Genomic DNA, 26,619 nt, shown 5'->3' with positions numbered 1-26,619 from the left:
TAATTAGATGCCAATAATTAAAAGTTGGGAGATTTCACACACAAAAAAACTGGAAGATAGTGGCAACAATTGGCTGAGCTGAGGATGGGGGGATGGTTCTCCCATTTATCACAGTCCCCAAACCTGCCCTCTCTCTGACACTGCTTGGCTCCTGTTGAGGTGTGAGTTGGTGACAGCTCAAATCCCCATGGCCAGTGCTAACCAATGCCAGTACCTTCCCTGTGAGCCTGAAGCCCAGGAACACCCCCTCCCCCCCCCCACCCCAGTCCAAAATACTCCAAGGTCGTGGTTCTGAGTACCTGCCTTCTCACTGTGCTCTTACTCCACCCTCTGAATCTCCAGAGCTGCTTTGGGATGCCTGGGGTTATGGGATGGAGAGGGTGGGGTCTCTGGAGAGATTGGGTCGGCCACTGCAACCGACCCCGGTACTCTGGAGTGATCCCCACCTGGACACCATCCCACACCGAAGTGGGAATGGAGAAGGGAGGAGAGTCTGGCTTCTAGACAACTCCCTGCCTCTTAGGTAGAGCAAGGAGGAGCCAAGCAGAAAGGACAGTAAATAGACCACTACACAGACTAAAATGCTCTAAAATGCCTATCAAACAAGACCTCAGTTATTCGGCATTGGTGAGTGTTTTAATGTTTGGTAACTTAAATATTCTGAATAATCTAGTAAATGCAGGTAATACTGGGATCTACCTCCTAGGCTATTATGAGGATTCAGTGAGTTAATTTTGTGAACTGCTTAGATCACTGCCTGGCACATAATAAAGTACTATGTGCCACTGGTCATTAAATAAAATTTAAAAATAATAATTGGAAGCCATCACTATATGCAGGGTGTGACTATAAAGTACAAAGACACCATTTTGGAAGTACAGCAAAGAATGCTGCCTCTTTTCAAAGCTGCCCCTGGGGAAGCTGTGTGTGACCTCCTCTTTGGGAAACCCTGCAGAAAAAGAGCCCAACAACACCGCAGACTCACAACTTCCCTACCCAGCCTGGGCCCTTACAGACAAACGACTATACTCGTACACGCAAAGCATGCATGACTCTACCGAGCCGCGCATAAACTTGACCCAATACACGTAGTTCCAAATGGCCTTCGCTCTTTCCAGAAATCAGAGCCACCCTCAAAAGATAATAATGTTATCAGGATCACCTCCTGTTGGCTCAGAGCGTTATGGCTTACAAAATACTCTCCCCATCACCACAGAAGGTGGTCCCCTAAAGGACAGAATGTTTGAATCATTCTGTCATCCAAAAGGATGTCCCCTAAAGGACAGAATGTTTGAATCACGATCTTACTTTAAAGGACACATCCTCTCCCACAGGTATCAGTTTGGGAGGGGAGGGGTGTCTGTGAAAATTCAGCCACCTTTGGAATGCTTAACAGGATTCCCCACCTCCAAAAGCTTTGGAAACAGAAATATTTAATGCTAAAACAGAGGCTGAAGCTAGTGCCATCATCTTTGATAAGTCACAAGGCACTTTGGGATCTTAGAGTACCTCAGGGTTCTGGTCACCGAGTGGGAGCTGTGCTCAGGGTCAGGTAGCAGAACCCTCTGGAAGGGAATGCCGGATAACAGAGTGCTTGGTTTCATCTAACCCCGGATAGCAGGGGCCCTGCCCCCACCGCTGCTGACTTTCAGAGCTGCTGGTGGACAGACTCCCCTTCATTTCACCCTCTGCCACTAGCTAGGGAAGATGGGAAGAGGGCCAGAGGGTAGGGGGAAGGGAAGGGGGCAGTGCCAGAATGTGGAAGGCGGGAGTGGGGCTACTGTCCATCCCACCCCCTAACCTTTGTGCTTTGTGTTCTCTGTCCTTTCTCTTCAAAGGGTCTACCCTGCCGCTCCTCTCCCCTCTGCCACAGCAGGATGTAGAGCCACCCAAAACACTGGAGGGCAACAGAGGCTTGAATTTGGGGAGGTTCAAAAGTAAGCAGCTGGGATGAGGTGGGAGTGGGGCACAAGTACTAGGGCAGGAGTCTGGCTTTCATTCCTAGATTAGGAAGGTGCTCTTGGCCCAGACATCCTCAGATAAGAACAGATTTTGGAGAAAAGAACGTAGTGAGTGTGGGTATAGCTCATGTGAATGAGCTATACACAGTGCCAGCCAGCCGTGAGGACATTTCAGCTAAACAGCACTGCCCACCCACTTATGACACCCCCAAGTTGGGGCAAGGATGCTGAGGCCTCTACTCCAACCAGAGATAGCTGGAGAGTTGAAGGGAGTTGACCTGGGAAGGAAGAAGAGTCAAGGGGAAAAGGCGGTAGAGAGAGGAGCCAGGATGAGAGCAGGTACATAGGAAACTATCAAGGACTGCACAAATATTTTTCTGACTCCCTAACACACACACATGCACACTCACACACACCCACACACATAGGGCTGCAACACTGCAAATTCAGTGGGTGTCATTCACATTAGGATCTATGTAAATGGTACTCCCTGGAATTGTGCAGTGCACAGCCTCAGCACCTGTCCATGGCAGCCTTGCCACATGCCCAAATATTCATATGTAAGCACACTCACACTCACAAGTGTACATGTGTGCACACACGCATATACACCAACACAGTCTCACTGCAATAAATATTTTGCAAACCTTCAGGCCTCAACCCTTCCTTCCCTTTCTAAATAGGCATAGGCACTACCCTTCCTGGCACCCTCCCCACCACTACTCCATTACCCAGAGAAACAGAGGTGCTGGCTGACAGGGGCAGGAATGAGGAAAGGGAACCTTGGGGGTCCCTGCAGTGACAGGTTGGGGGCTGAGAAATGAGCGGAAAGGGCATAGCAATCTGGCACCCATCTCCAGATCCCCATGTGATCTGCCTACCCTGTGCTCCCTCTTCACCATGGTCCCTGGGGGCCAACTGGCTTGGCTGAGCACTTACAGGAAGTAGTCATCCTCTAAGAGGGACACTCGTGGGGCTGCTGCTGTCTGGGATTTGTCCTGAGCTCACAGGTGCCGCCTCATCCTTAACAACCACCCTCTCTGCCATTGCTTCTAGATTGAGCCCCCTCACCCTAGGCTCCAGCTCCCTCTGAGGGGCAGACGCCAGGCCCCCATTCGTCCATCCTCAGCTCCAAATGAGCTGGGCAACCCAGTCCCACCAGGGGGTGATGGCACATATGCCCTGGGCCAAGGGCAGCCTACAGGGGACTGTAGGAGCTTCAGGCCTCCTGGGTCAGATGTGGGAGGTAGGGGCTCTGTCCTCTGTGACAAGGGCATGGGAAAGACTCGCTGGATCACAAGCCTGCTTTCCCTTCACATCACTGAGTGCGGAGGCACTCTCTACCGAGCCCCAAATCTGGCTGACTAGGCCCCCGGCTCATACACAGGGCCACATGCCTTGCCCCACACAGATAAACAGACACATTACAGGAGAGGGTCTCAATCTTCTGCCCCCTCCCCCAGGGCTGAACCGCCCCCGCCATGCCAAGAAGTCACCGATTAAACAGAATGAACTCCATGCCAGACCGACTCTGACCCAGCATGCCTTTTCTCCCTGACACCTTGCTTTCCACCGGACTCTGGACCCACTAGTGGCTCCAGCCCAGTGCTTCTGTCCTGTCCCTGAAGGCGCACCGACAGCCCCACCCCTCCCTGCACCATTTGGCTGGCACCAAGCAAAGGGAGACGTTGGGGGGTGGGGGTGGGCATTACAGTACCTTGGGCCAGCGTTATATGGGGCTGTATTGCATGATGGGGATGGGATGGGGTGTGTGAGTGTGTGATTATTGCGACCTGGGAAGGAACCATGGTCTCTGCCTGCTCCCCACCCCCCCCACCTGCCCCCTCCAGGAGGGGGGGGAGCCCAGCCTAGGTCTTGTGGGTGAAGCGGGCCCACACCTGCTGCAGCTGGGACCGCGAGATGCGGAGCACCGAGGGCACGAGTCTGTGGTTGCCGGCGGCGAGGGGCGCGTGGCGCCGGTGGGGCGCCCGCACGGGGCTGCTCTCCGCCGAGCGGCTGCGCTGAATGAGGGAACCGGAGGAGCCGCCGCCGCCAGGGTGAGGGTAATGCTCGGTCTCCAGCGTGGAGGAGGAGAACACGGAGGACGCCAGTCGTCGCAGAGGGCTGTACCGCGGGAGGGAGTGCCCCGAGAGTCTGTCCTCCTCCAACTGAAAGAGACCAAGAGAGTGGAGGGAAAAGAGGCGTCAGGCACAGACTCGACAGCTCCGTCTCGGGGGGGCCACCCACCGCTCACAGCCCCTGCGGCGCTGGCGTCCCGGGCAGGGCGGGGGGCAGGGTCGGCCAGGTGGAGGGGTGCACACTGCCCCGTCCAACCTCAGAACCTAGCCTCTGGCCTCCAACTCCCTTCCCAGTTCTCCTCCTCTCTGGCACTTCTCACACCTCTGTCTCCTTGCGGAGACCTTGGTCACTCACCTCCCCTGGGCAGCCTTCCTGCCTTAGCCGGTGGGAGCTCAGAGCTCCCTCTGGGCTTGAGGAGTCCTCCGCCCTCCCCCCCAGGAAGGCCCCTCTGCAACTGTTACCTGCCATCTGTCTCCCCAGCTGTACTCCTTACTCCTCATGACGTGGTCCAGAGAACATTCCCTGCACACCCTCTGCCTGTACCACAGCGGGATGCCAGGGTCTCAGTGAACAAAATGTAGCAGAATGGTAGGACTCTGGAGTCCGGCTATCCACGTTTGAATCCCAGCTCTAACACTCACTACCTGGGTGACCTCAAGCAAGCCACTTCACTTCTCCTGCCTCAGCTTCCTCACCTGTCAATGGGAGTAATAATGGTTCCCACCTCATAGGATTGTTATAAGGATTAGGTGTTTATAATATGCACAGCACTTAGGACTGCCTTGGAGTAAATGCTGTGTCATGTGAGCTGTTCCAGTATCCTTTAAGTCACTCTTGAGAATGAGGAAAGGAATAGAGGACTGGTAGGAGAGGCAAACAGAAACCATTTCTCCAAAGTGGCTTTTCCCCCAGTCCTCTCCAAGGCGGAGCCACAAGGCAGCCGGTGCGAGGGGGTTGGCCACCTCACAGATATCTGGAAGAATCCTGTTTGTGCCCTCTTGGCCTCATACCCTGAGAAGGAAAAGGGAAAGTGGGCCTGTGCATCCCAGGCCCGTGGGGACGGAAATGGTGACTGGGGTGTCGCCAGACCTTTCCCATCCTGACCCCTAGCTCTTCCTGTGACTGAAGTCAGTTTAAATAGCTTTTGGTGGGTCCTGAGGACTGGGCTGGGCCAGCTGCCAGAAAGCTGAAGGAGTGGTGGGGTGGGGTGGGCCCAGGACACTCAGTTCCAGTGCCCCCTTATAGATGTCAAATGGGGACACAGGGGCCCAACATGGAGCCTCCATCAGAGAGAGGGGGAGACAGAAGATTCTGATAGGATTGTCTTTGGCCCCACCCTGCTTTTCCTTCCAGCTCCTTCTGAGCTGGCGGTCCTGGCTGCACGGAGGGTTAGGGGTCCGAGGCCCTCCATCCAAGCGATAGAGACACCAGCCCACGGCTCCCCTCGCAGCACACGTGCGCAGTCTAACACCCCAGCCAGAGTGTGGCAGCTTCCGGAAGGACTTAATCCCAGCGTGCTCCTGCCCTTCACTTGCCTTCCATGCCCGGTTGAAGTGCCACCTTTGTGAGACCACCCAGCTTCCCAGGCAGGCCCCCCCTTCTAGCAAAGAAGAGTTCTCTGCTCTCCGCTTTATGGCCCTTGCCAATAAACACCCATGTCCACACCTTTGCGTCCCCACCCACGCCTGAGAACTGCGGGCTCTGAAAGAGAACTGTGAAGCCTTATTCATCTTTGTCCCCAGCCCCCAGCACGCTGCCTGGCACGTGGCAGAGAAATGCTCTAGCGGCGGCCAAGCAAATGTCCATGCACTCAGAGAATGCTGGCCTGCTGTGTTATCAGCCAGAGACAACCGGCAAAGGATGGTAAACATCTCTCCCCCAAAATCACACACCCTCTGCTGCCTTCCCCTTGGCCTTAGCTTTCCAGCCACGACTAATTTGCACCTTAAATTCCCTGCAGAAGAAAGCAGTGCGTGTGTAGAAAGTTTAACATATCATGGCATTCACACCGAGGAACAATAGATGCTCTAAAATTGCGCCTGGTTCCACATTATCCTCGTCCCTGCTCCCCACAGTGTTGCAGGTGTTTGTATCTTTAAGGATTACTGTTATGAGGAAGTTCACACATGAGATGCTGAGCAGAGCAAGCTAGATCTAGGAGGGGATTCCCTGCAGAAAGGTGGCAGGGTGGTTCCAGTGTGCAGCCAGTCTTGGGAGCCCCCGCATAGCCTGGACTCAGGACTCCTTTCAAACCAAAGAAAGAAGGAACAAATGTGCCAGTCCACTTCTCCGTCTTCCTCTGCCCTTGACAAGGAGGGTCTCTGCCTCCTTCACCTGGACTGTGCTGTACTGAAATACTCGGTAAAACATGTCACACCCCGTGTGCGCACACATAGCCGCACACACACACACACACACACAGGCCACCGTGAACACTGCTGTGCCCAAGGCACACCTGCTGACGTGGCCCAGCCAGCGGGTGAACACATACACGTGCATTCACACACATAAGTACTCCGGTTCTCTCTGACCCTACACGATGCTGCTCTCTCTGGCCTGTGTCTGCTCCTCTCCTAAACTCACAGGCCTCAGACAGCGCTCACCCAGCTCTACCTCTTGCCCCCTGGTGATCTCGGGCTAAAGGCTTAGGCCCTCCCAGCCTTGGTTTCCTTACCTTTTGAAGGCGGGGAGGGGGGGGTGTCTCCTTATTTGCATTAATTGTTGTGAGGAAGACACACGTGAAATACGGAGGCATTAAGAGCAATGCATCTCTCTCTGGTCACTGTCACCAGAATTTTTGCTCTGATGATCATCAGCCCTCCAGCTTTGCTATCCCAGCTCCCAGGGTTCCCTGTGCTCTTGCAGACCCGCTGCATGCTCCACAGACACACCACTGTGTGTGCACACCCACACCCATGTGCGCTCCTGAGCTGAGCTGATACAGAAATGCACACACGCAGCCAAAGAATGCTAACCAACTTCGCTGCCGTGCACTATGGGGAAACCAAGTCCCCACTTAACGCCCCCTCCAGACACATACAACTCACTGCCTGTCCACAGCACGAGCAGGACCTGAGCCCAAGGCTGAGACTGAACAAGTCCCCTGCGCCCGCTTCCCCAACTCTTTCTCCTTACCCCCTTGGCTGGAATTCCCCAAAGCAAGGGTGTTTCCCAGGACCTGGAAGGAATCTGAAGGTGAGAAAAACCTCCCAGATAGCTCAGCTCCCTCTCTGAGACCCAACTGGCCTGCAGTCACCAGGAGGGGACCAGCAGAGAGCCCAGGTCCAGAATCTAGGCCTCCTGACTTGGATTCTGGGCTCTCTCTACCCTCTACCACCACTGTCAGTCTCCCCTCCTAGACTCTGCACTTCCTGTGGGTGCAAATGACCTCTGGTGCATCTGGGACCTGCCACAGGCTACATGCTCAGCAAGTGTGGAATGACTAGGTATTGAACAAATGAATGAACGCAGGAAAAAATGAGAGGGGAGCAAGGTGGAATCGCAAACCGATCTTGCTTCTTCTGCTTACCCAGTGCTGGCCTGGTGGGCACAATGTCTAGGTCAACAACAGTCATGCTAGCCCATACTCTGCCCTGGCTGAGCCTCCAATTTAGGTTGGCTAGGACCTCTCTCAGAGTTCCCACTTTTATAGTCCAGAATCCAGGGCACAGCTAAGACGCACACCCCTTGGGATCTCAGCTCAGAGACCCTCTCTTCTAGACGTGGGGATGGGGCCTGAACATAGCCCTGCCTGGAGCTGCCCTTCTCCAGGGCACCCACATGCTCCCAGGCCGGGCCTCCCAATCTGAGCACACAGCAGAACTGACCCCGGCCCTGGGCCCTGCTCCTTGGATTTCCCAGAGCCACCTGGTGCACACCCCTAACGTGGGGTGACTGAGTGGAACGCGGCACAGCCCCAGAGCCCTCCAGCATCACCTCTTTGGCCCTCCTCAGCCCCTCAGAGGAGACATGCTCCTTTCAAAACCACCAGTGACAGCACTGCTGTCCATCCAGAACTCAGCCGGGAACCCTCTGCTCACAGCCCGCTCAGTTCTTTCCCCAACACCTCTTGGTTCTGTCCGCCTTGCCCCACGTCCAGAGCGCCCACCCTGGTCCAAGCCACCAGGGCACTCTCTTGCTGGCACCTGCTGTGTGGCCTTCCTACTGGCAGTTCTGTGCCTTTTAATCCGTTTTCACACAGCAGCCAGAGGGATCATTCAAGAGGACCAAGGTAAACATATGTCACACCCCTGTTTCAAAGCCTCGGGTGGCTCACCGAGTCCTCAGAATCAAGCTCTAACCCTTTAGCTCACCCCCAAGGCCCTCCAGGATGGAGCCAGGGACCTACCCCTCAGCTTCATCTGCTGCAACATGCAATCAGCGCAGTGCTTTCTGACTGCCACCTCCGGGCCTTTGTACACACTGTCTGCTTGGCCTGGGAGGCCTTTCTCCTGTTTTGTCACCTGGCTGACACTGCTCATAATGCAAAACTCAACTCAGAACGTTGAGGGTGCCTTCTCTGGAAGCTTTGACTGTCCCCCAAGCATGGTTTTGGACCCTGAAATCTGTCTACCTTCATCACAGCCTGCAACTGTTGGGTGCTATTCAATAACCCCCATAGAGCACACAAGGAGCACATCAAGAGCGCTCCAAGCAAAAACTATAGGCATCCAGGGGTGGGGAGTGGGTGCAAGCCGCCTTACCTGTCTCTGCGGGCCTGTGGGATCGGACTCTCTCCGTCGAGGCCGGGGTCCCGAGTGCAGGGGCGAGTGGGAAGGGCTGCCGGGCGTGGGGGGCTGCGACGTCTCTGACCGGCCATCAGCTTGGCTCAGCTGGGGTGGTAGGGGCTGGGTTGGAATCTGCCGAGGGTCCTCCTCAGCCAGCGTCTGCATGCCTCGTCCCCGGGGCCTGACGGCGGGCTCTGCCCCTGGCCGCCGCCGCTCCTCGCCCTCCTCGGGCAGCGGCCGCAGCTCCTCGGGCTCCTCGTCCGTGGTGCCCGATGTGCTGGGCTCGGCCCCCGGGGGGAAGTCCTTGAGCTCTGTCTCCTTGTCAATGATGACCCACTCCTTGCTGTCAAAGTCCTCCTCCTCGGCCAGCGGCACTGAGCGGAAGGCGTTGCTAAGGGCCTCCTGCTCCACGGAGGCTGACACGTCCATGCGGCCGCTGGCCTGCCGATCGGCGTGGCCTGTGTCCACTGAGAGCATCTGGGCCGGCTGCGAAGAGCAGGCTTGGCGCGAGGGTGAGCCGGGCAGATCCATTCGTGACCTGCAAAGCCAGCCCACAGGAGGCTCAGTGCCAAGCCTCTCCAAATCTCCAAGGAACTCGAGTAGGTGGCCAGGTGCAATGTGACCCCTAGAACCTACTGACCACAGCATCTCTCCCACCCTGGGCCAGGCCCGGTCACCTCCTAGATTACCACCCCCTAACCTCACTCCCCACAAAGATTTCATTCATCCATTCATGCATTCATTCCCTTCAACACATGTATTTGAATGCTTACTGTGTTCCAGGAATACAAACATGCAGAAAATAAAACCTGGTTCCTGTGCCCAAGGAACGCTCTCTTCTGGACCAGCCAGGAAACTTAATCTCCCTAAGGCCCACTTTATGCTTGCTGGTCCAGTGCTCACACTCCGTCAGAGGCTGCCTCCAGGGCAAACACACCCATCTCGCCCTTCAGTTTGCAGATGAGCTTTCTAGCTTCTTCTACCACCACCTCCAGGTCTGGCTGGCTGGTTTCACCACCCCTAGCAAACTCCAGTGGCTCCCAGCCCCGATGACAAAGTCTATGTTGCTTAGCATGGCACTCAAGCAGCCAGACTAAGGCCCAGTATCACCATTCTCCCAGCCGGACCCAAGTCAGGGTCACTGGCTTTTCCCCAAATTGCGCATGTGCTCATATTTCTGTGCCATTACACACGTCACTCTCTCCACATGGCCTGACCTTCCACCCTTTGCTGTCCCAAGCAGCTTGGATGTCACTTCCTGTGGGGGGAGCCTTTCCATCCTGCCTGGGGGGCTACTTTGCCTTCCCAGCACCGTCTGTGCGCCCCTGTCCTCACAGAGCGGAGCCCGTGTGTTTACATACCTGTCTCCCCACGAGGCCGTGAGCCCTGCCAGCCAGGGACTGGGTCCCATCTCACTCTGGGGCAGTGATCCTACCTTGGGACACCTCTTCCGTTGTTACCTTACACTGTGCTGTGAACCTCACATTACTTCCAGAGGTTCTCAACTGGAGGGGAGGGTACCAGTGCCAAGGTGAAGATTTTGCTGCCTGCAGGAAGCTACACAAAGGCCAGGGTGCCCCCACCGAGGACCACGGAGGCTTAGCTCCCCTGGGGTTGTGCACACCCTCATGCTCAGGCTGTGGGCAGGGGGCTGACTTTTTTTCTCCCGCAGCCTTGAGCCTGTGAGACAGAGGGGTGCAGTTCAGAGCCACTGTGGGGCTTTCTCAACATTCCCCTGCCCTGGTCTGTGGGACCTACCAACTCCTCCCTCTCCACAAGATTTGTATTGATTTAATAAGGCTTTAAATACAAACATCCCTGAGGTGGGCCACCCAGGGTCCTACACTGATGCTCCCATGCGAATGGCTGGTGTTGCTTCCTTTCCTGAGAGCATGGTTTGTTTTGATGGACACAAAGGAGAGAGGGGCTGAAGGGGAAAAGGGGGGCGAGGAAAGGGGAGAAGGAGGGAAATCCAAATCCCATCTGCTTCATACTTTTTCCTGCTCCCAGGTGTCCCAGAGCCCACCCAAACCCTCCGCCCTGCCTACGAGATCCTGAACCTTCCCTTCCAGAAAATCTCTCCTCAGCCGCCTCCTCTTCCCATCATCCCTGAAACAAGGTGTTCATTCTGAATCAAACCAGTTTGCTCTTCAGGACTGTCTTTGTTCGGGGCATTCCCACCTCTCTTCTCCACTGATATCCCTTCCAAACTGCCGTTCCTCAGTTCTCCTTGTTTCCTGAACCCTCTGGGCTACCATGGATGAAAATGTGGTCTTCAGTCCCAGGGAGGCCAACCTGTGTGAGTGTGAGTGTATGTGTGAGGGCTGTTGGCCACCTGAGCACAGGGCCCACATCCCTCTGTCCTGGGGGTGCCGTGGGGACTGGTATAGGGCTCCCCTGTCTTAAGTACTGCCATGCTCCAAAGGGGCGCCGTGCCCCATCCCAGAGGCAGAGTGCAGTCTGGAGCACAAGCCAGAGGAGGGGCCATGAATGAGATGGGGATGAGGCACACTGGGCCCTCCTAGGCTGGGCCTTGGGAAAAGACCCCTTTCCTGGTGCGGAGAAGACCTCAGCCCTGCTGTGAGGTCAAGCCCCGCCCAGAGCCAAGCGAGGGTGGGGACATCTCTCACAGGCCTCTCCCACCTGAGCTGTCCTACCCACTGGACAGCTCATCCAGGCTTCTGACTCTGGTCCCTGATGGCCATGGACCACCCTCACATTCGCACCCCCACCCCTCCATCCTGAAGGATCGTTTTGGCTCTAAACTCTCCTCCCACCAACCAGGTCCCCCCTGTGACATTCAGATCCCTGAGCCCTGACCCCCAAAACCTGATCCACCACTCTTGGAGTTGAGCACTCCCTGGGCTCTCCTCCCAGGGCCCTCCCCCACAGCTGAAGGGAGCCTAGTCAGCTGCTCTGAGGCACCTGTAATTAGTCTCTAGGGAGAGGTTCTGGAAGCACACCCACCTACCACCTCACCCCTCAGCCTCCTCCTGGGCCAAGGGACCCAGCTTCCCACTCGTATGGCATGCCTCCACCCTACATCCCTTTGTGGCATGAGCTGGGGCCTCTGTATCTGGCCCCCTCCAACCAACCAAGTCTGACCCCAGGCCCTAGTATAACCCTCTCAACACTCCTGCCCCCCCCCCCAACCTTGCATCTAATCTTTCCTACAGACCAGCCACGTGAAGGCTGAGGGGGCCAGAAGGCCCTTGGCCGTCCCCCTAGCCCCAGACCTACCTCCTCTCATGCAGTTCCACCCGCCCATCCGCTGTGGAAAGCCTCTCAGACTCAGGGCTGTTGACCCTCCGGTAGCGAAGAGAACGGACTGGGGTTGTCGGTGAGTCTGGAGGGGCCCGCACCGGGGAGCTTGGGACCCCCACACCTCGGCTCTGCTCCTCTTCCACCACACAAGGGGTCTGCAGGAGAGGGGAGTGCCATGAACTGGGGCTGACAGGGCGGCTGTGGGTCAAGTGGTTTTCCCAGGGTGAAGGAGATTGAGGGAGGTCGACGCTGGTGATCCTGACATGGGGCAAGGCCACGGAGACAGGGCAGGTGGGCACATGGCTGGGGAGAGGGCACACAGGAGGAGCGGGAGGGGGGCCATGGGTTGGGAACCAGGGTGGGAGCGGGGGAAGGCCACCCACGTCCTTCTCTCTGGCTGCAGTTACTTTGCCGATGTTGATCCGGAGTTTGTTCCGGTTGACATCCGTCTCCTCCCAGACTTCAGCCTCAGGACCCCCGGGGTGGGGGGCAAGGTGGGGGCTGGGACCCAGCCCCTCAGGGGGCCGCCCAGGCAAGATTGGGGGTGCGTTCTCCTGGTCACTCAGGTGCTCGCCCTGCAGCACGTCCTCGGTGTTCTCCCGGAGCAGGTCCCCGGGCACTGGCGTCACGTTGACCACCCTGGAGAGGCCAGGAGGGGCCATGGGCAAGGCTGGCAGAGGTTCTCTCTCCTCCCAGCACAGGCCCTGGAGATCACTGCCACCCATGGGAGTAGGCACAGTAGAGGCCTCGGCAGGGGTGGGGATGTCCCTAGGCCCATCCCCATCCCTGGCTCACAAAGCCTGCAACTAGACTGTCCTTAGTCCGGCAAAGGGCTGCAAGGAGATGGGACTGCCCGGGACGGGCACGGCACCACCTCATCCTGTTAATTTAAGAGGCCCATTGCTTTCCAGGCCCAGCCAGATTTCTATCGCAGTTCACTGGCTGACCTCATTTAGACCAGGAATGGGTGTAAAGAGGAGTCATTTGGAACTCCTTGAGCGGTATCTTTACAGTACGGGTCTCTCTCCTGGAGCCCCTACCCTTGTCTCTCCCTGGCTGCCCCCGCGGCAGGGTGGGGTGTCCCTCCTCACTCTGGCCCCTCCCCAGGTGCCTCTGTCTTTGTGCTTGCCACAGGGTTCTGGAATCACTGACCCATCCGTTACAAATATCCCAGACCCAACCAAGAGCACTCTGAGAGCTGGGGCTGCAACTTTCTTCTCTGAGCCCCCACAGGCCCCAGTGCTGGGGCTCGAGACACGTTCACTAAATGGATGCATGTGAGCAACAGAAACAGACGGTGGGGCTCAGGTATTTTCACTCAGGGCTCCCCACTCCCCCGTAAAGTCAAAAACTCCAAGTGAGGATGTGCACCCTGTCCCCAGATTGAAGGTGGAGATGGGGCAGGACCGCCTGGGGTTTGAGAACCCCACTGTTGAGCACCTTGGATGGGAAAGACAGCCAGATGTGTCCAGGTGAGAAGAGGAGGAGAGGACTGGCTTTTTGGGTGACAGCACTAGGCAGAGGTCACCTGGCCCCCCACTGGGCCGTCATCCCTCCCAAGACTCACCCGAACATGGCTGCCGTCTGCCGCGTGTTCTGCTGGGGTGGAGTGGAGGTGCTTGTGGACAGGAGGGCATCGGTGCCCGCCTTCTCCCAGTCAAAGGCCTCATTCTCAGCGATGCCCCGTTCCTTCATGCTGTTCTCAAACACCGACATGATCAACTGCAGGGGTGGGGGTGGCGGGAGGACAGAGAGGTGACCCTGGGGCTAGCCAGGAGGAAAGGACAGTTGCCGGGATTGCAGAGGGAAGAGAGGGGCCTTCCAGGACAGGGATAGGCCGAGAAGGGGCACTGGAAGGAGAAGGGCACATTGATTTTAAATGAAAACATGCACATGATATGCAAATCAGTACGCAAATTACTATCTTGGTTTGAGCCCCGCTGGCTGGACACAAGCCCTCTGAGATCTGTCCCTTGCTCACCATCCCCAGCCTGCTCTGCCATTTCCACCATCTGGGGGGGGGGGGGGGGGGGGGGGGGGGGGGGGGGAAGCCTCCGCAGCCTGGAAGCACCGGTCATTTCCCAAAACCACCACCTGGGGTCATGCTTCTGCACAGGTTGCTTCCTCCGCCCACACCGCCTTTACCACCAATCCTCTCTGCTCAACAAGCCTTCCCTGATTCCCCCACCCACACATTTCCTGATCTGCAGCTCGACATTCCTCAGCAGCCAGCACGGGGCCGCACACCGTGTGCTCGCTCACTCGCAGCTGTCTGGTCTGGGGAACCCCAGGAGGCTGAGGATTGGGCGAGGGGAGGGGGGCAGGGCCTTCTATTGCCCAAGTGAGGCATCTCTGTCCACAACCTCTTGGCTCTAGGCTCTGGAGGCGGTGGGCACCTGTAGAACATCAGAGGCCCCCAGACCATTCCACTTTCTTCAAAAAAATTGTTTTAATGTTTATTTATTCTTGAGAGAGAGAGGGAGAGACAGACAGAGCGCAAGCAGGGGAGAGACAGAAAGAGACGGAGACACAGAATCCGAAGCAGGCTCCAGGCTCTGAGCTGTCAGCACAGAGCCTGATGCGGGGCGCGAACCCATGAACCGTGAAATCATGACCTGAGCCAAAGTTGAATGCTTAACCGACTGAGCCACCCAGGCACCCCGGACCATTCCACTTCTGACTTAACTCTCTCCATAATACAGGGCAGGTTCTCTCTGCTGGCAGGACCCACTTCACTGAGGGCCCACTGTGTGCCCGATGCTATGCTCCCTGTGGTGTGCAGACTTGTGCCTGGCACATAGTGGGTCCTGGGCAGAACACTGCTGATGTATCCTCATTCTCCTGTCGGGGTCAGTGGGTCCCCTAGGGGTGTGGTGGTGGCACCTTGGAAAAAGCACTGGACTTGGAGTCAGAAGATGTGCCTGAGCTCAGCCCTGCTCACAGCCTTGCTATCGGGCTTTCGTTTCCTCATCTATGAAATGGGGACAATGCAGAGTTTCGGTGAAAAGTACTCGAAAGCACTTGGCTTCATTAACCGTTAAGTGTTAGAATAGTAACATAAGGAACACGCATTATCACCGAAGGCTCGTTTTGAAGCTTAAATGAGTTAATGCATGAAAGGCACTGAGAACGGAGTAAGCTGTTAAGAAATCTTAGCCATGAAGACTGTTCACAGGAGCACAAAACGGTTTCATGCAGTTGGAAGACCGGGGGGGGGGGGGGGAGACACGAGGCTAAGCCAACAGGGGAGTGGGGCCTCAGCAGTATGGGTGCTGCTGGGGATGGTCACCCCCAGAGAGACGTCTGGGGGTGCAGGGACCAGGTGGTAGGCTCCCACCTGGTAATCGGGCTTGGTGAAGTAGTCGAGGCTGGCAATGTGGTCCAGAAAGAGGTGGAACTCGGAGGGCATGTGCTTCAGCAGCATCCGGTGCTCATACTTCTCCTTGATCATCCCTACCTGCTCCTGGAGGCAACAGGGCACAGGGTAATGGAGCCCCAGCGACCCCACGCCCCCTCCACCTCCTCAGCCCCACCTGCACAGGGCTCACCTTGTCCTTGATCTTTCTCCAGGGCAGCTGCCCCACTGCAAACTCTACCAGCATGTAGAAAAGGGACCACAGGTCATCGTGGCGGCCCATCTCCTGGGGTGGGGGTGGGGGGGAACGACAGGGGAGTCACCCACACCTTTCAGGTCCTTCCTGGGAGCGTGGGCTGATCCTCCACAAGGAGGGGACCCTTCAGGGAGGCCTGACAGCCAAACCCTGCCTCTATCCCTGACCCTCCAACACACATCGAGTATGAGTCTCAAAACTTGTATCCACACAGATTGATGGTGGGAGCAGAGAGGAGGGAATCCCGAAAAACAAGGAAGAAGGTAAAGTCATGGAGAAATGGCCGCAAAATCTTGTTCCACTCATGGCCTCTGGCTTGGCAGCTTCCGGCCCCTGCCCCATACTTCTCTCCCCACCTCAACAGTTGCCCACCCGACCCTCTTCCCCTTCCTCTGCCCCTGACCTGGGCCCTGCTGCCCCCGCATCCTCAGGCCCACAGCTCTGCCACTCACCCGGTTCTTGTGGGCATTGACTGAGGCATAACGAACAGTCCCTCGAAACCCGGCCACATTCCGAGGCTGTAGAAGGGAGAACACAGCAGGACACTCACCCGCTGCCCCTGATTTGGGCCACATCTCAGCCCTGCTAACTGAGCCTAACTGCCTACTTTAACCCTGACTGCTTTCCCTCTCCACCAACCCCCATGCTGGCCTGGTCAGGGGCAAGCCTGACACACCAACCCCAGTCCTACACCTGCCTCCTGACCTTGCTCCCTGCCCCTGTATCCATCTCTGACCAAGGTAGGCAGCCAGATCACAAGGTGTGGATGTGGCATCCACCAAGAGCCCAGGGAGCCAGGAGACGGGCCAAGCGTAGACTGAGCTGGGTGACACTCATATTGAACACGGGCCGGGCTTGCTTAGGCAGCTGCAGGAAAAATTGGTGAAGGTCAGGGGCCGGGTGAGGGGGCCAGGGTTTCCCACGAACAGCAATACTCACGGGCCGAACATCCCCCGTGGTGTTGGTGTACTGCCGGGCCAGCCCGAAGTCCAACATGTAGCACTTTCTGTAGGTGGAGGGCAGCCTGCCCATGGCAAAGTTTGACTGGGAAAGACAGTGGCTGTGACCGTGGGGCTTCAACCCCACTTGGCCCACCTCAAGGAGTGCCAAGAAACGTGTTTAAGAGTAAGCTTTGGGGAGCCTGGGTAGCTCAGTGGGTTAAGCGTCTGACTTAAGCTCGGGTCATGATCTCACAGTTCACAGAGTTCAAGTCCTTCTTTGGGCTCTCTGCTGTCAGTATAGAGCCTGCATCAGATCCTCTGTCCCCTTCTCTCTCTCTGCCTCCCCTCCCCCTCCCCCGTGCTCTCTCTGTCTCTCTCAAAAATAAACATAAAGAGAAAACATCAACATGCGCCATAGGCCATGGCATCCCATCTGAGGGGCAGGTGGGAGCACCCTCATTTTACAGATGAGGATACTGAAAGCCAAAGAGCTTATGGGGCTTCTCCAAGATCACAAAGCAAAGTGACAACCCAGCTGGGGGTTCCAATCCTTAGAACTCCCCAGCAGAGCAGTGTGGCTTAGGGTCACTGTCCTGCTGTAAGGCAGCAGGAGACCTGCAATGTTCTTGCTGTCTGACCTTGGGTCATTCAACCAATCTTTCTGGGCCTCAGTTTTTACCCCTTATTAAATTGGAGGTTCTTACAACGCCAGGATCCAAGATGCCACAAAGTCAGCTACTTGGAATTTCTTACCAAGCCCAGCCCCTCCATTCCTTTTTTAAAAAGAAAAAATTTTTAATGTTTATTCATTCTTGAGAGACAGGGAGAGACAGAGCATGAGCAAGGGAGGGGCAAAGAGAGAGGGAGACACAGAATCAGAAGCAGGCTCCAGACTCTGAGCTGTCAGCACAGAGCCCAACGCAGGGCTTGAACCCATGGACCGTGAGATCATGACCTGAGCCGAAGTGGGACACTAAACTGAGGGAGCCACCTGGGAGCCCCATCCCTCCACCCCTTTTGATCAATTCCTCTGTACCTTCCCAACCCCTGCACCTTTTGAGGTTCAAGGACTAATCAGGGCATGGGTAAGGGAGAAGACAAGAACAGAGGAGAGACATGGTCAAGGGGCAGGCAGGGGTGTGTTCTCCTGGCAGGCAAGGAGAAGGGGCTTGGGGTGGAAAGCAGGAGGAAGGGACAGGTAGGAGAGGCTGCTCCTGCCCAAACCACTGTTCTGGAGGAGAAACCATGGGACCCACAGAGGGAGAGGGTGGGGGAGGGGGTGTGCTTTGGAAGAGGGGGCAGGTGGGGCAGCCCTCACCGGCTTGATGTCACGGTGCAGGAAGCCCACCGAGTGGATGGCCTCAATGGACTCCAGGATCTGCTTGCCCAGCCGCAGCGTGGTGCTCAGCGTGAAGGTGCCTCGCGGCTGGCTGCGGCGCAGGTCGGCCAGATTCCGGCCCTGAGAGTGGGGGCAGGGGGGAGGTCCAGGCTCAGCTGTCATGCCAACCGGCACCACCGTGACACTCTGCCCAGCCTCGTCCCCAAAGGCTTGTGCCCACTCCTCAACCCCAGGGGTCACAACCCAAGCTTTGGGGGGTAAGTGGAGGGAGGATCCCACAGGGACTCACCTGGAGCTGCATCACCACATAATTAAATTTCTCATTCCGGCCACAGCCAATGAACCTGCACACGTGGCTTTTCCCTGTGGGGGCACAGACAGGGGTCTCCCAACTCCCACTCCTTCTTCCTCACTTCCGATCCCAAGGTGTCTCTGGTGCCCTCTTGATTCCTGGTCCCATGACCACTTCTGCCACCACCTCCCCATGCCCCTCTCCCCATCACCGCCCTTAGACTCTGGTTCCATCTCACCATCCCCATCAGCTCTCCCTTAGCCCCTGGCTCCACCTCCTCCCTCCCATCCTCCTGCCCAGGGCCCGCACCTTGCAGCTTTTTGAGCACAGCCACCTCCATCTTGAGGACCTGCTTGGGCTGCTGGGCTGACTCCACCTTGAGGGCCACATTCTCCCTGGTCAGCAGGTCCATGGCCTCGTAGATCTCACCAAAGCCCCCGCCCCCGATCTTTTTCAGCTACAGAGATGGAAGAGGGGGATAGGAAACCCAGGGATCAGGCTGAGCAGCTCCTCATCCCACATGCTGCTGGGTCATACCCTTCGTTGGCGGGGGTAGGGCCAGTTTTGAAGGGGGGGACCCTATGTCTGCCTTCCTTGCCCCACCCACCTGTGTCCCCACTTCCCCTCCTAGTGCCAGAGACAGCTCAGCCCATGCATGCATGTGCATGCACACACAGGGCTAGGTGTCAGGCTGGGAGGTGGGAGAGGGTATGTGACCTCTGACCCCATGTAGACATGGAGACGAGCCTGTGTAGGATTCTGAAGACATCATGGGCCACCATAAATCTTTTTTTTTTTTTTTTTTCTGGAAGGACAAGAAATATTACACTCTCCCCATCCCCCAAACTAGATTGAACAACCACCATCCAGAAGGAAAACTAATTTCCAGAACCTCCCAGCTTCAGGGTGGATCCTCCAGGGAAGCTGGCCCTTCCTGGGGTTGGCAATGTCCTGACAGGTGTCATTAGAGGGAGAGAGTAATGCGGGGGAGAAGTATTTGGGGGAGAGGACTCAGCAAAGGGTATTCAATGCCCATCCTGCTGCTGAAGCTCACAGCACTCCCTAGACCCCTGGTCAAATGCCTCAAATCAGGGTGAGCCTCCCCTGAGGGTAGGGGGTACTGTGGGACCATGGTGCGAATGGAGGTTTGGAGAGTCTGTCTATCCCCCCAGGGGACGGGGCAGTACAGACCTGACCCTCTAGGCCCTCCTCCTCCAGCATCCCTGGGCAGGCAGTGAGAAAAGGCAGAGGGGAGAATTGTGTTGGAGGAAGAGTTCGCAAGAGTGGATGAGCAAAGCTGAGCTATGGGAAGGGATTAAAATCACTTCAAGTCAGAGGCCCCGGGGTCCCTGGAGTGTGCTACTGGCAATGATAAAGGACAAGGAGAAGGTGCAGACTTCTAAGTCAGGACCTGTTTGGTTTAAAAAAGATGTACAGCTCACCTCATGGGTGGCCCGCCCTCGCTGAGCACCTTCCAGAACCCTCACTTGCCTCCGGTTGGCTTGTTAACTCACCAGCACAGCTGGGCTTGCTAGTGATTGGGCGGAGACTGCTCTGACCAGCCAGCCTGTAAACGGACTCTGAGCCTCTAGCATCTCCAAGCCCTCCCCTTAGCATTTATTCAGCACTCAGACCCCATTAAATGTTTAATGGTGGCTGAAGCAAGGGGACGGAGTGGGGGATGGGCACAGGGCTGAGCCAAGGACTGGGAGTTCCCAGCAGGTTACGGTTGAAACAACTCTAGGAAGAGAGAGAAGGAAGAAGGGAAGATTCAGAAAAGAAGTGGAAGTCTGGCTGCATCTTGAAGGCTCTCGTGCTCCGAAAGGACGCAGGAAAAGGGAAAGGGGGAAGAACAGTCTGAAACCAGAATCTCTCTCTACTTGAGATGAAAGTCAGACTCATCGAAGAATTTCAGAATGAGGAGGGGACAGATACAGACTCAAGGAAAGCAGCGTCATGTCTTCCCCTGGGGAACTTTAAAATCAGGGGAGATGATAGTATCTTCTAGAATCCTTTATGGTTTGCTGTACGTGAACATGGAAGACGGGGAGGGGAGGGAACAATAATCACATCTCAGGCTTTGTGCTCCCGACCCACAGAGATCATCTCAGCTCATCCCCTGAGGTTCCTGACAACACGTGGGGAAGGTCATAAGAGTCACCATTTTGCACAGAAGGAAAACTAAGGCACAGAGAGTTAAGTACTCTGCCCCAGGTCACATTGCTAGTAAGTAGCAAAGCCAGGTTTCATTTGAACCCAGGCAATCTGATGCAGAACCCACGCTCTTAACCGCGATATCATAGGAAACTGTTGACAGCACAGGGATTAAAAGTATGAGTGCTGGGATTCAAGCCCAGATCTGCCAGACTCCAAAATCCTCACTGGAGGTGGTAAGGAGGGCTCGGGGCAGCCAAGACATTTCTGGTACCTGCTCCCCAATTTCCAAGGGTGGCCAATAGTATTTCTCTACCATCTTCATTTCCAAAGAGGCTATTTCTTCTCCTCCCTTGGTCCCTTCCTTGCCCCCCACCCCATTACAGAACCTCCCAGGGAGGCAAGCTGGGTATCTGCACCCACCCATTCACCTAACACCCCTCCTCCCCAGGCCCTACAGTCTGGGCCCACTTAACCATCGGGCACAGCAGGCACAGTGGCCCATAATACTTACAGGGAGCCATAAAAACATTTCAATATTTCAAATCAGAAGGTCAAAAAATTGTAGCATATAATATTAATTCATTCCTCTGTATACCAGTGCAGTCATAAAATATGATTTTTACTACTTTATTATAGAGAAAGGGGTCCATGAAGGCAAAAGGGCCCAGGGCCCATGAAAGTCATAATGTAGCCCTGACCAAGCCTGCTAACAGAAATATGTTCTTAATCTCCCTTTGCCAGACCCTATTCCTCCTCTCCTAGTTGTTTTCATGATCCCCTCCCCTGTCAAAGGAACTCCCTAAACTGGAGGGCCAATATGACACAGTAGGACCAACATTTACTTAGGAAAAAGGAAACCTGGTTTCTTGGCCTAGCTCTGGGTCACCTGGAGTGAGTTTCTTAAATTCTGTGCTTCCACTTTTCCTCCTCTGTAAAATGAAAGAGTTGTTCTAGAACGGGTCTGAAAGACTCCTTCATCTCCGTGCTCCTGATTCTTGGGTGGGCTAATTCTTTCGAAGCAGTATGGCTTAGTGGCTGCTGACCCAGCAGTCAGACAGACCTGGTTCCACCCAGTCTTAAGAACTTGGCAGGTTAGCTAATCCCTACCCCTGTTTCCACACCTGTGAAAAGGGGGTAATAACAATATCTACTCCATCGTTTGTTGAGATAATGCACCGTGTCTGGCGACAGTGGGGGCTCAAAACAAATGCTGCTTTTATCATTTATTATTATTATTATTATTATTATTATTATTATTATTATTTGCTATTCTGATTCTGAGAAGCACCCCTCAAGAAGAGTGAAACGTTATTATTTGCAAATACTCCACCTAGTGCCACTGACCCTCAATTTCCCCTAGCCAGCTCATTTTTCTCTTCAGGGAGCTTGTTCTTGGTTCCTGAGCTCTACCTCATGCCCACGTCCCACCCCTCACAGGGAGATGGCTGAGGGGAGCCATCTGGCACCCCACCCTCTCTAGTTCTTCAGGAGTCAGCCTGGCAGCTGACCTGGAGAGGTCAGCCTGGCAAAGATTGTGGGCTTGCCCCTCCCCCCCAACTCCCTCTTGCCATTTCTCTCCCCACTCATCTCCCATCCCCTCCCTCAAAAAGTACAACAAAGTTCTAATCCAAACTCAGTATGGTGTGAACACCATCTTTTTCTCACCTCTTCAGTGCAAATGTCCTTCTGCCTCCAATCTGTCAGAAACTAGGCTCTCATGTTAGGGGACCGGAGGGTTCTTGGAGAAATACTCCTCAGTTGGCCAGACCCTCATTCCCTTGATTACTGCCCTGGCTCCTCCTCCCCCAATTTCGGTCCTGTCACTCTCCCTCTCAGGAAGTCTTCCTCTGGGACCAAGCAGGCCTTCCCTCAGCTCTCCTGGCCCTCCCCAGTCCCAGAGACTTCTGAGACAATGACAACGCTGCCACCTTTGCTCCTATCCCTGGGACTCTAGGGGATCTGCCCGAAGCGTGGTTGTTGCCATGGAAACCGGCCAGCACCCAGGCAGGCCCCACTCTCCTCTCAGCCTGACAGCTCAGGTGAGCTGAGCCTCCTCCTTCCACTCCCACACACCCCCACATAGAGGCTCAGTGTAGGCCTGTCTGTTCTCCCTCCCTTCCTCCAGGCTCCCCACTCTGCCACGCAGACCCACAAGATCACACACCATCGCCCCGCAATCCACCCTACACCATCCTGCCCCCACAATAAGAGGACCCCAGCGCAATCTCAAGCGACGGAAAGAAAGAGGGGGGTGGGTGGGACAGGGATTGATTTACAGTAGGTCCCGCTCCCCAGACACTGCTTTTCCCCAAGCCCCTCACGTGTCCCCCTCCCATCCAGGCCCAAACCCGGGGGAGGCTCGGACTACAACTCCCAGCAGGCCGAACAGCCTGAAGTCCTGGGCTGGAGGAGCAAGGCACGCTGGGAGATGGAGTCTCGGCGTGTTGCACCTGCCGCAGGAACCAGTGAGGGGAGGAGGGTGGAAGGAGAAGATGGAGTGCGGCTGCGGTGGGAGCAGCCCGCAGGGCCTCTTTCCCTGAAGCCAGGCCTCTCTGTCCTCTGCGGAAGCGGAGGGACACATGCTCACTCACTGCCCTTCTCCAAGGTCCGGCAACGAAAGAGCCCCCTCCCCCACCCCGCCCGCCTCCCCCACTAAGCTCTGCAGCTCCTGCTCCGACGTCCAGCCAAGAGTTGTTCCAGGCTGGGCCGGAGCAACGTGACCTGGCGGGGAAGGGGGTGAGAGAGGGCTCTGGGAGAAAGCGATTGTCCACCAGTGTACGCCAAAATAGTGACTGCAAGCAGTATGCAAATGAGCTCAGGGGCACCTCCCTCTTAGGGTAGAAGAGTTGGGGGCAACTGTTTTAACACGTCTCCAGGTCCTCTCCTCCCCTCCTCTCCCTACCCCTCCCTTGGCCCCGTCGGGTCACTCACTCACCACCTTCCAGCGATCCTTGACCACGTAGTTGGCCGGCAGTATGTCGGCCTGCTCCCCTCCCCCACTCATGTTGGTTTCGTCCTTAAGAGCGGCCGCTAGGCACTGCATCCGCCAGCCGGAGGGAGGGGTGTCCGCAGGGCCTGCCCTGGGGGGGCCATCTACCTGGGGGAGTGGGGAGGGACTGTGAGTGGGGCAGGCTACGCACCAGGACCACCTTGCAGATATGGAGGAGGGCAGCTCCATTCTCCTGGCCGGCATCTTTCCTCGGCCCAGTGGGCAGATGCTCTAGGGGTTACTGGGGGAAGCATTGTGTAAACACCCAGGTGGAGGTCAGAGGAGAAGACAGAAATACTATCCACAGGAAGGGAGATACAAACTACAAACTGGAGATGTGAAAAACAGCAGCAGAACACACATGTTGAAAAAAAGGAGAGAAAAATGCCATGTGAACAGGCTATGGGGAAAGCGTTTCCCAAAGAGAGATATGCTAACTAATGTGGAGGAAACTTGCTGACCCCGAGGGTGGGGGGCGGACGTGGGGGGAGGGGGTGCATACTAGTCTAGGACCCATGCTTGTGTAGGGGACACCTAGGCTGAGAAGGACCAGTCTGAGTGACTTGATCTGAGACCCCGGCACCCACACTTTCCCTGTGCCACCAAATGCCCATGGAGCTGTGCGTCTGGAAGGGGAGAACTGCTGACCAAGGGGTGACCCATGGGAGACACACACCAGAGTGATGGAGACCTGCTAATCAACCAGGGCATGGGATAATCAAGCAAATGAGATACACGAAAGCCCCTTGAGGATGATGCTAATGCCAGTGAGGAGGATGCAGCTGTGAGAAAGACACCTTTCTCAGGGGAGAGTCCAACCCACTGACAGCTAATGGTTCCAAAGCAAGGATGTGAGCTGTGGGGTGAACATAAGGTGATGGACTCATGACATGGATTTTAGAGGGACTGCAGCCCTGCAGCTACTCCAAGGGAGAGAGACAGGCTGAATTGGGGAAGGGGGGGGGGGCCTGGGGACCACAGGGAGTGGGATGGGTCTAACAGGAGGCAGGAGGAATGACAGGGAGCAGCAGGTCTGGGTGGGCATGTGATGAGAGAGCTCTGACCACACCTTTCTGTGTCTGCTCAGGAACAACAAGAAGGAAGACAGCTCTGGTTGCATTGGCAAAGGTAGAAGTTGAATATCAAGGAGAGTATCCCAACTGTGAGCGAGGGCTGGGAAAGCCAGCCAGTGTTATCTCGGGAAATGTAAGTGTGTGCACGCATACGTGTCTGCACGTGAATCTGTGCATGTGTCACTCTGTGAACACGTATATGTCTTTGTGTGTCTCTCTGTGTGTTTATGTGTCTGTGTGTGTGTGTCTTTGTGTCTGTGCCTGTACCTCTGTCTGCATGTGCTTATGTGGTTTTGTGTCTGTCTTTGATGTGCATGTGTATAGGCAGGGGGCCACTTTTTGAGATTTCTGGCAACCCAGTACACGATTGGAGTCATGATCTTTTCTTCTCCACCCCACCCCCCCACCCCCCACTTATATACACTTTGTATAAGCACATTGCTCTACCCTCACAATGATCCTGGAGAGTCACAGACTGAAGGCAGTTACTCCAGCTGGGGACAGGGTGGGGTGGAAGGGAGGTGGAGAGGAGGAAAACGCCTAAGGTATCTATGGATGGGGCAGAAACTCCATAAACCAATCTTTCCTTGGGACAGGATACTTCCCAAGGCTCCTGTGTCTAGCCATCCTGCTACAGGGGGGCAGTGTGGGATAGTAAAGGCACAGAAACAACCTTCAACAGGTCATGGTGTACCGTGAGGGACATGTAGAAAAGAGGAGTGACACTGTCACTCTTTTCCTATCTTGTTCAAGTGACTCAGCTGACTCTTTCCTCCAGTCCACCCAACTTCAGAGTATCAGAGCTGTGGGGATGTCAAATAGGCCTCTGCCCACCTTTTGCCAAAGTGGCCTGTGGGGCATCAGGAATTCAGAGGGCAGTGAGGGCAATGGCAGGACAAAGGGAGAGGGAGGGGATGGGGGCTTCTGGAATAAAGGTAAAGACAGGTTGAGGACAAGACTGAAGAAGCAATTGAACCAGTAGGGAGGGAGCCTGGAGCGATTGAACTGGTGACCTCCGGTGGGTCTTCCATCCTGTAATGGTGGATTCTATAGGTTGATGAGAAAATTTTGGGTGCAGCTCCCAGTTTATAGATGGGCAGCCTAGAAGGAACAGGTGAGATGGGAAAAGGGAGAATGGAGACCAGAGGATAAATGAGGTTTCCCTGCCTCTCCCAGTCCACCATCCTCACTCTGCCTCAAAGGACTATGTTCAAGTCAGACTAGGTTGGACAACAGGCCACGAGGAACCTGGCTGCCCCGTTACTGCCCCCTCAGGACCTTTTGGGTGTGTGGAGGCATGGGTGTGTCGTGTGAGAGGGCTTGTGGAAGAGGTCTTTATGGATATCTGTCAGACAGTGTGAGGCCAACTGTGTGTGTGGGTGTGGGTGTGGGTGTGGGTGTGGGGTGGGGAGACAGGGAAGGAGAGACATCCAGGGAGGGTGGGAGAGAGAGGGAGCTCATCATGGTGTGTGAGTAGAGGTGTTGATGTGTAACTACGCAAGGTGTGAGCCAGGTGTATGTGGGGATCTGGGAGCGCAGGTAAGGAGAGGTGAAGGAGCCCAGTGAGGGGTGGTGGATACAGGTGAAAAGAGGTGTGGAAGAAGGCAGAGAAAAAGGGAAGGGTTGGGGGGGATGACAGGATCGGAGGAGGGGGTTGGGTAAGACAGAGGCAGGTGAGCGATCCTAATGACTGGTGAGGAAGCGGCAGGACCCTGGGAGAGGCTTCTGGGCACCGCCGAAGGGGTAAGGAGGTTGGGAAGGCAGCTAGCGGCAGGCAGGGAGGCACGCAGGGACTGAGGACAAGGGGGAGAGGTAATGGAGGCAGCTGGGAAGGGCTTGTCAGGGTGACAGCCGAGTGAAGCCGCGGGGACGGGGACAGGGGTGAGAAGCGAGGGGCAGAGGCTCTGGGGGGCCGGCTGGCGAAGGCAGGCGCGTATGCTGGGGGGCAGGGAGCCGTTCCAGGCCTCGGGATGCGGCCCAGGCTGTGTAGGCCAGCGGCGGGCGTCCCGGCTCGGGCGGACACGGCGCGGGGAGGGGGAGCTGGGGAAGGCTGCGCTGGGAGGCGAGCCGGGCCCGAGGCCCGCGGAGCCCGCAGGAGAGCCCCCGCCCCGACCCCGCCGGCCCGCCGCCGGCCCCGCCCCGCCTCACCTGCTCTGTGCCCGCTGCGGCTGCGGCTGCGGCGGCGG

The 26,619-nt window shown here is 56.1% G+C and overlaps 1 protein-coding gene across 3 annotated transcripts in view; it reads right to left on the bottom strand.

Annotated features, from left to right (window-relative positions):
• TTBK1 (tau tubulin kinase 1) overlaps positions 1-26,613 on the bottom strand; it is a 41,357-nt gene extending 14,744 nt beyond the window's left edge. For 2 of the 3 annotated variants that reach the window (XR_005789747.1, XM_040473580.1), the window contains exons 1-13: positions 26,582-26,613; positions 23,307-23,468; positions 18,524-18,671; positions 18,212-18,285; positions 17,902-18,042; positions 16,582-16,686; positions 16,095-16,160; positions 15,580-15,672; positions 15,369-15,494; positions 13,599-13,753; positions 12,439-12,670; positions 12,008-12,186; positions 8,744-9,305 (exon numbers count right to left, since the gene is read on the bottom strand). Coding sequence is in view for 2 of the 3 variants with exons in the window: in XM_040473580.1 (XP_040329514.1) it covers positions 8,744-9,305; positions 12,008-12,186; positions 12,439-12,670; positions 13,599-13,753; positions 15,369-15,494; positions 15,580-15,672; positions 16,095-16,160; positions 16,582-16,686; positions 17,902-18,042; positions 18,212-18,285; positions 18,524-18,671; positions 23,307-23,414 (1,989 nt within the window). In the remaining variant the exon portion in view is untranslated. The remainder of the gene's footprint in view (positions 1-8,743; positions 9,306-12,007; positions 12,187-12,438; positions 12,671-13,598; positions 13,754-15,368; positions 15,495-15,579; positions 15,673-16,094; positions 16,161-16,581; positions 16,687-17,901; positions 18,043-18,211; positions 18,286-18,523; positions 18,672-23,306; positions 23,469-26,581) is intronic. The other variant, XM_040473581.1, reaches the window with a different exon arrangement.
• Positions 26,614-26,619: the final 6 nt, after the last annotated feature.

This window comes from Herpailurus yagouaroundi, unplaced genomic scaffold (genome assembly GCF_014898765.1).
Source record: "Herpailurus yagouaroundi ecotype Mexico unplaced genomic scaffold, PumYag 139, whole genome shotgun sequence".
In the NCBI taxonomy this organism is placed as follows: Eukaryota; Metazoa; Chordata; class Mammalia; order Carnivora; family Felidae; genus Herpailurus; species Herpailurus yagouaroundi.
The sequence above is the reverse complement of the archived record's forward strand: the minus strand, read 5'-3'. Positions and strand labels throughout refer to the sequence as shown.